This window comes from Taudactylus pleione, unplaced genomic scaffold (genome assembly GCF_031769625.1).
Source record: "Taudactylus pleione unplaced genomic scaffold, aTauple2 ptg000016l, whole genome shotgun sequence".
NCBI lineage: Eukaryota > Metazoa > Chordata > Amphibia > Anura > Myobatrachidae > Taudactylus > Taudactylus pleione.
The window spans coordinates 51842996-51855308 of NW_028284418.1; the positions used below are offsets into that span (position 1 = coordinate 51842996).

At 44.9% G+C, this 12313-nt stretch overlaps 1 protein-coding gene across 1 annotated transcript in view; it reads right to left on the reverse strand.

The window, feature by feature from the left end:
• NOC3L (NOC3 like DNA replication regulator) overlaps positions 1 to 9642 on the reverse strand; it is a 121114-nt gene extending 111472 nt beyond the window's left edge. Inside the window, exons 1-6 of the mRNA XM_088476419.1 lie at positions 9491 to 9642; positions 5558 to 5765; positions 3190 to 3313; positions 2422 to 2579; positions 2268 to 2324; positions 869 to 999 (exon numbers count right to left, since the gene is read on the reverse strand). Of these exons, the coding sequence (XP_088332545.1) occupies positions 869 to 999; positions 2268 to 2324; positions 2422 to 2579; positions 3190 to 3313; positions 5558 to 5765; positions 9491 to 9499 (687 nt within the window). The 5' untranslated portion in view covers positions 9500 to 9642. The remainder of the gene's footprint in view (positions 1 to 868; positions 1000 to 2267; positions 2325 to 2421; positions 2580 to 3189; positions 3314 to 5557; positions 5766 to 9490) is intronic.
• Positions 9643 to 12313: the final 2671 nt, after the last annotated feature.

The window sequence follows — 12313 nt, forward strand, 5'->3', positions numbered from 1 at the left end:
TAGACTTAAGAAAAGTTTCCAACTTCCTATCATTTGGATCCTTAAGAGATGCGGTGTTAGGAAGATGAAGGGTGGTATTTTTGACTAGGCGGGCAAAATGCGCATCCAGTGTGAGGAGACTCTCATTTAGCCTGATCGGCAGCCGGCAGAGGATAAAAGAAAGTAATGCGCTTATAGACCTGGAAGCGCCTATTAGGATGGGACCATGCCTCCGCCAAAAAGTCCTTAATCTGTGCCGAAGAAGGGAACTCCGAAAATGCCTTCTTTTGACAGTTAAACACTGTAGCATTGGGCAGCAGTACGGATTTAACTGCTTTGATCAAGCAGGGAATCCTCCGGAATAGAAGAGGACACAACATCAGAGGCTACAAATATGTTTTCCTCATGGTCTGAGGAAACTTCAGAGTCTGAAACAATACCAGACAGGGGTGTAGAGCTGTCCCTTCTAGAGGGCTTACGTTTAGAGCGCGCTCCCTGTCCAGCATCTGTTTGAAAGATTCTGACACCTGCGCCAAACCCTGAACTGATTGTGTGAAGGACTTCATCCAAGGAGGCTCTAAAGCAGAAGGCAGCAAAGGGGCAGGCATTACATTGGAGATCTGGGCTACGCCTGAGGGGTGAACAAGTATTAACTATGTAATGCCCAGACTCCAACCCATCAACCTATACCCAGCGTAAAGCCTGTGTCCCCTATGGAGGAAAAATAAAATAAAACAATAGGTACACATACTACACTGTATTGTCTTATCTTAGTTGTGAGAAAAGTTTAAGTCTTTGTTGATTCCTGTCCATAATCAACCAACATAGGAAATCAGAGCAAGGTAGCAAAACAAAGCTTACAATTTATTATGGTATACAAACCACGCACACTGTTCTCTGGATCTGCTAGTATAGCTGAGGCCAAGGCCGCAATGTGAACCTTCCTCTCCTCCAACTTGGCTTTCCTATGCTGTATTAGGTCCTCTGTGGTAAGTACACACAGCATCTCTTCCTGCACAACTGTGGGAAAGGATAATAAATCTCTGGTCACACTTTCTTAACATACAAATATATACATGCATATTAGAGCTGAGTGGTCCAGATTGGGTATAACCCAGCACATCGGAGGCTACAAGTGGAGCTACATAAGGTCATTGGATCTGAAAGTGGGGCATAACACTTATGTGAGGTCTCAAACTTTTGTCGTTGCCTGGTTTTATAATTTTTTATATATATGCACTCAAACTCAAAAAAGCAATGAAATTACGAACATTAAGACTGACGCCTTATTGGACGTGTTCTTGCGCAATACAGATATGGTATGCCATCATACCCTGTGGTTAACTGCAGAGGCAGCACTCTCAGAGTGAGATTGCTGTTATTCACTAAATTGTGGAGATGCTAATTCACAGAATTGTGTGCTCATTGGAATACACACGTGCAGTCTATGCAACTGAGGTCTGAGCAATTATGTGGCACCCACAATCCACTCAGTGCCCCTAATCTTCCCATTCGGTCACCACAGCAATCCCACTGGGTTCCAACATCCTTCTCACTCAGAATTCAGCTCCCTAATTTCTAAAACTATCATACTCTCTCTATGAATCTTCCCCAATCCCTACTGCTGCGTGGTCTTCCAACTGTGCTAGTTCTTTATTGCCTCAACCGCACCAATCTGTCTTTCCCCATCCGCGCCGCCCTGTCTTCCAGCATCCGTGCCACTCTGTTTCCTTCCATCTGCACCACTGCTTTCCCCCCAGCCATGCCACTCTGTCTTCCCCTCATTTGTGCCACTCTTTCTTCCTCCTCTATCTGCACCACTCTGCCCCACCCAAAGCATGCCACTATGTCTCTAAACCCCCCCCCCCGTCCTCACCAAACTGTTTTCCCTGATCCCTACTGGTGTGTTCTCCCATTTGTACTTGTCTGTATACCATCATCAGCACCAATCTTTCTTTAACCATCTGTGCTGCTCTGTCTTCCCATGTCCATGTCACTCTATACCCTCCATTCATGTCGCTCAGTCCCTCCATACCGTGCTACTCAGTCCCCCAGCCCTCCCAGCCACGCTGCTTTGTGTGAGGGGAAAAAATTGCCATTAGTTGGGATTTGCATTAAGTGCAGAATGGTCTGAGAATTTCACATGTAAATGGTTACCATTTTATTTTACCATACTTTAACATAATCCATTTTAAGCGTTTAGAACTGGAAATAAAAGCTGAATACAGTACACCAATAAAAGGGCCAATATTAATCCTACATGGATACAAGGTGTAGTACACAGTTACCTTCAGTGTCTTCCACGTCCATTTCCTCTTCCTTGTCCTGTTCCTCAGTAGGGGCAGCTGCAGGAGAAAACAGGCTGGGTCATATCAGGGAGCACCGGCACCCAACAATCCACTATCACACACAATGCTAGGCATGAGTATAGCCCACTATTACCTGGCTTTTCCATGCTCTGTGGAATAATGCCACGTTTGTCTTTGATGGGCAGTAGATGAATGACCTCTTTCTCTGGCTCAACCTTCATGCGCCTTGGCATTTTCTCATACGCCTCAATGACATCGTCCCGCTTTCTTTTTGTGGCATGAATCGGCTCACTAAGGGAAGCAGAAGCGCACTTTCCGATTACATTATGAGAATGTACAATCAAACGTCATACATTTTAATTCTTGCAAGACTATGTAGCTCCGCATTATCTTTTCATTATAGAAAATATTGATAAGCATTAATATAAACTGTGCTCACACCGTCACCTACTAGTTAGAATGAGGAAATAATTACCAGCAGAATTTCTTACTAATGCTGGTAATTCAGCTTCATCAGAAGTCTACGTTAAAGAAAAATAATAAAAAAAAAACGCAGTCAGATTTCCAGTGATAAAAACTGGGACAGTCCTTGCAGAAGCGGGACATGCAGAGCCATGTCTGTAATGGGTGGGACAAACACTACAGGGATTACATGTAAGGGGCAGTGCTGGAGATCGCTGCTGGTCATTTTTTTGTGTAATAGCATTTCTTTAGTATGAGAGCTTAATTGTAGTTATATAGTATATAGCAGGGGTATTCAACATGCGGCCATCCAGGTACTGTGGTACTACAAATCCCTGCATGCCCTAATAGAATACCTGTGGCAGGGCATGTGACAGCAGCTTGCCGTATTGCATGTAATGTATTGGATACACTTATTGTAGCATAATATTTTCCATACCTGGAAGAAAGGTCCCTGGTTAGGAAAGAGGCTCTCTGAGCCATCTCCCGCATTAGCTGCAGATCATCCTCATCTATCATGTCCAGTGGGAGGAACTCTTCTTCCAATTCATGTTCTTCATTAGCTGTAGTAAGCAAGTTCAACATGTCATTCAAAACAATGTGTATGCAACACATCAATCATCCCTTATCAGTTTGCCAGGAGACTTGCAACACTATACTATGCTGTGGAGGAACCCTGCTATACTATCTCTGGCCGATGTCACAGGCTCTTCAAGGTGGAAAAGAGCTGTCTGTGAGGTCCCTTCTCCCACCACAGTGAGCTAGAAAACTGTATCTGAATAGTTGCTATTGATTAAACTGCACCATCTCTATATATACAGGGGTCTGTATGTTAGCTCGGGCTAATCTCTTGAACCAGTGAATGGATTTGATAGAGTATTCACTACTCTATACCGTATTGATCAAGGAAGGTTTAGGTGTATGAACCATTAATCTGTGACAAAAGGGAGCCAAGCAGTGATGATTTTAGTGAAGAAAGTCACAAAAAAATCTTGCCGATTCAGCACCCTGGCCAGCAGCTTGGTGCAAGAGACAGTGAGAGCCAAACAGAGATAGCAATGTGACCTGTTGCTTAGCAGCAGCCTAGAGAGTGGAGAGTGTCAGGGACTGAGCAGGGTCACGTCTGAGGTAGACAGAGTGAGATAGAGCCTCCAACGAACCCATGAAGATGCCCTGATGCAGACACAGTAGATAAGAAGGAGCCAGGGAAGTTATAGCTATCAGGAACTTAAATTTAAAAAAAAAAAAAAACACAACCACCATCGGAACACCATCAAATGATTTTCATTTGATGGTGGCAAACATCAAAACACCAACATCAAATGGTAAAAACCACTACCAACAGAACAAAAACATTGATGGCTAGTAACCATCGGATTCTGATGTCCATCCCTACGCTGAACCTGCAGGCAGACTCAAGCCACCACTCTTACACTGTGAAGATCTCCCTCTCTAGCATGATATTCCAGCTCAGCCACAGGCCCTCCCATGATAGTTAGCTAAGTTCTCGGACAGGGGCACCATGATGAGAAAGCTCAATAGAAAGACCAGAAAATACAGAATACATTGTGAAGAAAAGACATTGCTCATTACCATGTTCGTCAGCCGGGGAGGAGTGCGCATGGAGGCTACGAAAATATGCACAGGTGACGCAGCCCCAGGGACATGCTGCTGATAATGCTTACAGGAGTGAGAAGCAAAGGCCTGTGGTGAGATGTAAGGGGCTGTGTTGAAATAGGATGCTGTGGTGAAATGCAGGAGGTAGGATTAAGAAGCAGTGAATGTTGCGAGATGCAGGGGGCTGTGGTGACCTGGCCTAGGTTATGAGACGCAGGGGGCTGTGGTGACCTGGCCTAGGTTATGAGACGCAGGGGGCTGTGGTGACCTGGCCTAGGTTATGAGACGCAGGGGGCTGTGGTGACCTGGCCTAGGTTATGAGACGCAGGGGGCTGTGGTGACCTGGCCTAGGTTATGAGACGCAGGGGGCTGTGGTGACCTGGCCTAGGTTATGAGACGCAGGGGGCTGTGGTGACCTGGCCTAGGTTATGAGACGCAGGGGGCTGTGGTGACCTGGCCTAGGTTATGAGACGCAGGGGGCTGTGGTGACCTGGCCTAGGTTATGAGACGCAGGGGGCTGTGGTGACCTGGCCTAGGTTATGAGACGCAGGGGGCTGTGGTGACCTGGCCTAGGTTATGAGACGCAGGGGGCTGTGGTGACCTGGCCTAGGTTATGAGACGCAGGGGGCTGTGGTGACCTGGCCTAGGTTATGAGACGCAGGGGGCTGTGGTGACCTGGCCTAGGTTATGAGACGCAGGGGGCTGGGTGACCTGGCCTAGGTTATGAGACGCAGGGGGCTGTGGTGACCTGGCCTAGGTTATGAGACGCAGGGGGCTGTGGTGACCTGGCCTAGGTTATGAGACGCAGGGGGCTGTGGTGACCTGGCCTAGGTTATGAGATGCAGGGGCCTGTGGTGACCTGGCCTAGGTTATGAGACGCAGGGGCCTGTGGTGACCTGGCCTAGGTTATGAGACGCAGGGGGCTGTGGTGACCTGGCCTAGGTTATGAGACGCAGGGGGCTGTGGTGACCTGGCCTAGGTTATGAGACGCAGGGGGCTGTGGTGACCTGGCCTAGGTTATGAGATGCAGGGGGCTGTGGTGACCTGGCCTAGGTTATGAGACGCAGGGGGCTGTGGTGACCTGGCCTAGGTTATGAGACGCAGGGGCTGTGGCGAGATGAAATTGCCCCCACGTGAAACGGGGCAGTCACTAGTCTTCTATAAATGTGACTAGTGTTCATTGTACGTACCTGGTGGTTTCTTCTTGACTCTATCCAGGGGTACCGGAGCTTTGGAGCTAACATCCCGCACCGCTTCTCTGAGCTTCTTCTGCTCTTTTCTGCGCTTCTTTGCAGAGCTCTCTTGCTTGTATTGCTTGTTCTTCAACTTGTTGTCAAGCTTTAGTTTGCTGGTCTTCAACAGCTTGCGGAAGCTGGGAGCTTGTTTGCGATTTCTTCTCTGGATAGGCAACAATCAGCAACAAGTTACAATAGGAGATAACTATATGGAGGACAACAAGCAGCATCCCACACACCCTGTAGGTTGCACTAATGAAAAATAGCATTCCCGCGAGGCTGTTCCAGTGGGGCACGGCGCCCTGCCCAATTTCTAAAGGGCAGAAAGCACCCTGCCCTCCGGCATGGCGCCCCACTGAAACAACCTGCGGGTTCTGTCCCCTCCCGCGAGACAGGAAAACAGCGCTCGCAGCGTTTGGGGGTTGCTCGGCATTGTCTGTAAGTGCCAGGCACGCCCCCAAAGAGTGACGAAAAGGGGACGCAACATAAAGACACGCCCCCTTTACCTTGGTCACAACCCCTTTTCAGGTGCACGCAGAAGTGCCCTTTCTCTAGGTCCGGCAGTGAACACTAGCTTAAACAAATCTAGAAATGCTTTATTTCACGCTACGCCATCTAGAACACAAGATACTAATAATGACATGCAAAAATATACAAACAAGCAAAACAGATAAGACAATGGAAGTGCACATTACAAATGCATTTAGTCATTACATCTTGTGGGAAGTCATGGACGGCTAACACCACATTATACTGTCATTGTTAACTACCAACAAACTAGACAGATTGTGGGGGGGAATTCAATTGTTTTCGCCTGAGGTGGCGAGCTGAATGTGCGATAAAGAGCAGACAGGGGCAGCCGGCGCTCATAGAAGGGGTAAGGGCGTGTAACCACTAGCTGAATGTGAGATAAGTCCTGGTTTTGGGCGACCATACTTCTGTTTGGGAGCGTTAACCAGGACTTCAGATAGATTGGGTTTAGGCAGCTAAACCTAATTGACAAGCACGCTAATTAATGGGCACCTAAAAACAATTGAATTGTAACATTGGGCGTCCATTAATTAGCGTGCCTTAAAAAAACAATTGAATCACCCCCTCTGTAAGCTGTAAGGTATGCAGTCATTATGCTGACATGGACAGAATGTGGACAGTCCATTTTAGTTTTAAGGCTAGGCTGCGATTAGGGTTAAAACACGCGACAGTTCACATTCACTATGTCAACATTTGACATGTCCACATAACGTCCATGTCGACATTCTGAATGACGACATGCAGAACATGACAACATTCTGGTGTCTGTCGACATTTTGTACCACACCCAGCTGTAAGGATATATCATAAAATCTACTTGTATAGATTATATATAAGATTATAAAATATTGTATTTGGGTGGTCTGCAAGTAATGTCTAGTAGGTTTATATTTTTTTTTCCCCAAAAAATGTTTTGGTCTTCCCAAATGTAAAGTTTATATTTTACCTTGAGTGCAATTGCATTTCACTGTAAAGCCACTCACCCATACACTTGTGTTACGCTATATTGCGGCTAAAGTCGAAAACGCTAATATTGTTAATGTTATGGTGAGTACACATGGGACGATTAAAATGCTTTATATGCACGCTAACGATGTCGATCATATCGTTATCGTTAATTTTTTGGTCCCTTTCAACCCACCAACGACCTGCGATGCGCGGGCATGTATGGACGATAACTTCCATCGCCCATGCATGCAGGCCAACCTGGTCGATATCGACCCGGTTACTATAGGGAGCCGCGATCGTTAAACGTTGCCCGTAGTTGGTGGCGTGCTGGATGATCAATATCGATCATCCAGCACACCTGGGAGATCGTTCAGCGATATCGTTATCGCTGACGGTCCTCCCGTGTGTATGCACTATAGGTTTGCTAATATATGAGCTTTAGGCAACTTCTGACGGTCATAACAAACACAGGGGTCAATTCAATGCGAACTAAATAGTGCCAGGAAAGAGCTCCCGGAGCTACTCAATTCAGCACACTTATGTTGGAGAATACCCGTTCTCTCGCCTTAATCATGGTGTTTAGTCGCGAGAACCGGCATTCTCCGACTTACGTGCCTGATGCGATGCTGTTTCCACAGCTCCTTCCCAGCACTATTCAATTCGCATTGAATTGAGCCCATAGTGGGGCGAATTCAATAGTTTTATTGCGCCCATAAAGTGACGGGAGTCTAAAGTGTCGAGAGATTAGGGGACGATAATCAATTGTTTTTGGCAGCAATGCCTTTTTTACGCATGTCGCGCCCTAACAGGGGGTACGTGCGAGAACACTTCAATCGCCCCCAATAAGTTGATTATATTTCCCTATCAACCTCCCTATAGTTCATTTGATTGCCAACTGAAAATGGGTCCTCAAGACACACACGTAAAGATTTTCTGTCCAACCATCCAACTAGTTGATTGGTTGGAATGAAAATCTGGTAAGGTATGAAAGCAAATGGCAATCAGCAATTTGCTACCAAATGCCAGAAAATGGACAAAAACTGTTTGAGCAAATTGTTTAGATCAAACATTTAACAAACTTGTCTGACCGACCATTTTCATCTGTTTCTGGCATTTAGGAGCAAATTGCTGATCATCAGTTACTCCCATATTTTACCAGATTTTCATTCCAACCAATCAAGTAGTTGGATGGAAAATCTTTACATGTGTACCCAGTCTAGTCCAGGTTTTAAAGGACAGATGACTGATGTACTAAATAAAGTAATTTGTGCTTAATGGATATCCTTAAAACCTGGTCTGTTTGTGTGCCTTGAAGAACGATTTTGAGCACTGGCCTAATAACCACATAAAACATACAGAAGAATAAACAAAGTTAAAGTTTAATTCAACTACAAATCCAATCGATTTTAAATTCAGCATATAGACTAATTTCAATGTAAAACTTTTTCTGCTGCTCTGCCAGTCAATATATATTTTGTACTTTACAGAAAAACAACATACAGGACCATAGACAAAACTGTACCAACATACGCCTCTTCACTTGCCGCACTCATTTAGAATTATATGCACTTATTCCTGGTTAAAGGACATTTTTCAAGCTTCATGGAATTTCCTCCACAAGACTTTCCTGCGCCCTCCAAGCATTCCCTGAAAACTCACTTCTTCATGAAGCTTATCAACTTCCCAAACTACCATACCACCACCCTAACTACACAGTCCACACAAAACTTACATGTATTCTCTTCTATGCTCAAACAAGCCCAGACCCAACATTGCTGTGTGACTGGTCCACAGAGAGTACCATTTTGTAATCTGGGTGAACCAATGTGCAATATGTGGCACTATACATCATGGACCATATCCAATTAGCTGCGGTAAATTACCGCGGCTAATTAGCTCGCCCGGCACTTATCAGGGTTTTTTTTTCAGGACCTAATGTGTCCCGAAAAATAACCCACTATAAATGCTGTTTTTTCGGCCAAAAAAAGGCGAGAATACATAGGACCCGCGATAAGCTTGCGGCCCTATGTGTACACACACACAAACATACATAGGGGTCTAATTACTAAGCAGTGTTAGGAGACAGAGTGAAAAGTGATAAGGTGCCACAGCCAATCAGCTCCTAACTGCCATCTCACAGGCTGTGTTTGAAAAATGATAGTTGGGAGCTGATTGGCTGGCACCTTATCACTTTTCACTCTTGTCTCCTAACACTGCTTAGTAAATAGACCCCATAGTGCACTACTAGACGTAGGACTGAGCTAGATCCCATAGCACAGGACAATAATGGAGAATGATCACATTCACATTAGACGTAAGTGACAGCTGAAGTCCGATTATATTAACCACTTGCATACCAGCCCTATGGTTACAGATGGATGCAGTAACCCCCTCTGCACAGAGACTCACCGGTTTCATGGTGCCGGTCCCCGTGTCACTGGCAGCCGCTCTCTCTCCGGCTCTGTCCTGCTACAGCAGCAGCAGCAGCAGCTACACACGTGTGAGTACAGGAAGCTCCAATCCTGCAGATGGGAGACTGCCGAGCACACGCAGCCAGAGCGGCCCGGAGAATAAAAACATAAACTGATTTACAGCGCGCCACCTGCTGGCAACATTGTAAACTGCATACAGTGATGTTTTCTCGTTTACTCTCCTGCAGGACGTTTCACAAATATTAACAGGGATATTCAATATGGGAGCGAAAACATCGTTTTTGCGTCATTATCGCAGGTTTGACTTTTACACCGTATTCAATTTCAAAGACTTATCGCAGGTTAGAAAAGTCTTTGATCAAAAACGGGGATAACTTTTCACCATTGAATAGGTGTCGAAAAAAAGTGCAGAATTGGGGTTTTAGTGGTGCAGGCTTAAAAAAAATAGCCTGCACCCCTGGGAATGACATTTAAAAAAGAACTGTGTCAAAAAAAAAAAAAGATATTGACACCCCAAAAAATTAATTTAAAAATTGGGGTGAAAAAAAAAAAATGGGAAAAAATTGTTTAAAAATAGGGAAATAGGTTCAGGGCTATTCTGCAAGTATGCGGCAGGTGTTTTCTAGAATAGAATTATAGCGGCAGGTGCACAAATGCAGAATTTTTAAAAACTCATGTACCCCAAATTTGATGGGACCACTTAAAAAAACGAAAAAAAAATAACCTAAATGCTCTTCTGCATCACTTCTTCAATGTCGGGAAAAAACACCTGCTGCGGCTATTTAAATCCCCGACTTTCAATTACAGGGTAAAACTGGGGTACCCATAGTGATCCCCCATGTTTTTACAACTTTAGGGGGGTCCTACAATTTTTTTAAGGAAAAATTCATAATTTTACGCAAATCCAACTTCGGAGTCTCCCGTTTTCGTTAATTTCATATTGAATACGGGGATAAGCGGGCGCGCGCCCGATACTTTAACGCAGGTAAAAACTCCGATATGAAACGTAAACTTCGACAGCGAAGTTTACGTTTCATATTCAATACCCCTCTAATAGGGGTATTCAATATGGAGCGAAAACGCAGTTTCTGCGATGTTTTCGCTCGGATGACGTAATTTTCGCCGCTTTTACTTTCACACCGTATTTAATTTGAAAACTTTTCGCCGATGCAAAAAGTATATTGCATTCGACCCTGCGAAAAAGTATCACCAAGGAATGGGTGGCGAAAAAAAGTGCAGAATTGGGGTTTTGGGGTGCAACATTTCGGAAACCACCCTGCAACCTTCAGACAGTCCCCCAAAGGTAAACTGTGTCAAAAAAATGTAAAAAAATACCTCAGAAGACCCCAAAAAAAGCATTTTCATTTTGGGGGCGAAATTTTTTTTTGGGGGGGTACAAAGTTAAAAACTAGCGAACTACAATCTAGGGGGTTCCCAAGTGTGCCCCCAGGTGTTTTTTTCATTGCAAGTGTTTGCGGCAGGTGGATTTTTCAAGTTTTTTAAAACTTCACTTTAGCAACTTTTAAATATGCTCACCCCCATTTTCAAGTACCCCAAATTTGCTGGGACTACTTATTTTCAGCCAAAAAAACTTCTAAATACTATTCTTCACCACCTTCCCAAATCCCCAAAATAGCAGCTATTGAGCCCGTTTAAAGACCCCAAAAACCTTCAGCAGGGCTAATCGGGGGTATCCAGAGTGATCCCCCATGTCAGAGCATCTTTTTGGGGGTGTTAGGGTCATTTCCCCAAAAATCAGCAAAGTTTTTGCTGATTTCACATTCGCCGGGTGTCGTTTTCGACGATTTCATATTGAATACGGGTATAATTGGGGGCACGCGCGATACTTTTTCGCCGGCAAAAGCTCCGATGTGCGGCAAAACTTCGACATGCATAGACGGCAAAGTTTACGTTTCATATTGAATACCCCTCTAAGGCCCGTATTCAATTTGAGGCGAAAAGCCGTCTTCGCGTGTTTTGGGTGGAAACTTTTCGCCGATTACGTCATTTTCGCCTGTTTTGATTTTACTCTGTATTCAATTTGAAGGACTTTTCGCCTAGGTGGAAAGTCAATGCAATGTAATAGGCGGAAAAGTTTCGCCTATGAATAGCAGGCTAAAAAAAGTGCAGAATTGGGGTTTTGGGGTGCAACGTTGCGGGAACCCCCGTGCAGCCTTCAGACAGTCCTCCAAAGGTAAACTGTGTCAAAAAATAAAAAAAAGACTTAAGAACACCCAAAAATATCACTTTGATTTTGGGAGCGAAAAAAAAAATGGGGGACAAAGTTAAAAACTAGCGAACTTGACTTTGGGGGGTCCCCAAATATGCCCCAGCTGTTTTTTTCATTGCAGGGGCTTGCGGCAGGTGGATTTTTCACGATTTTTTAAACTTAACTTTAGCAACTTTAAAATATGCTGGCCCCCCAATTTCAAGTACCCCAAATTTGCTGGGATAAGTTATTTTCTGCAAAAAAACTCCTGAATACTATTCTGCACCACATATACAAAAACACTATTTAGCAGCTATTGAGCCCGTTTAAAAACTCCAAATACCTTCAGCAAGCCAAATCGGGGGGTACCATAGCTTACCCCCATGTCAGAGCATCTTTTGGGGGGTGTCAGGCTGATTTCCCCAAATCTGATAGTACTTTCTGCTTGTTTAAGTTTTGCCAGGTCCCGTTCTCGCCTACTTTCAAATTGAATACGTCGATACGCGGGCACGAGCGCGATACTTTTCCGCCTGCAAAACAGACGAAGTAGGCGAAAAGTCCGGGGAGGCGACAAAGTATTGCGGGTCCGCT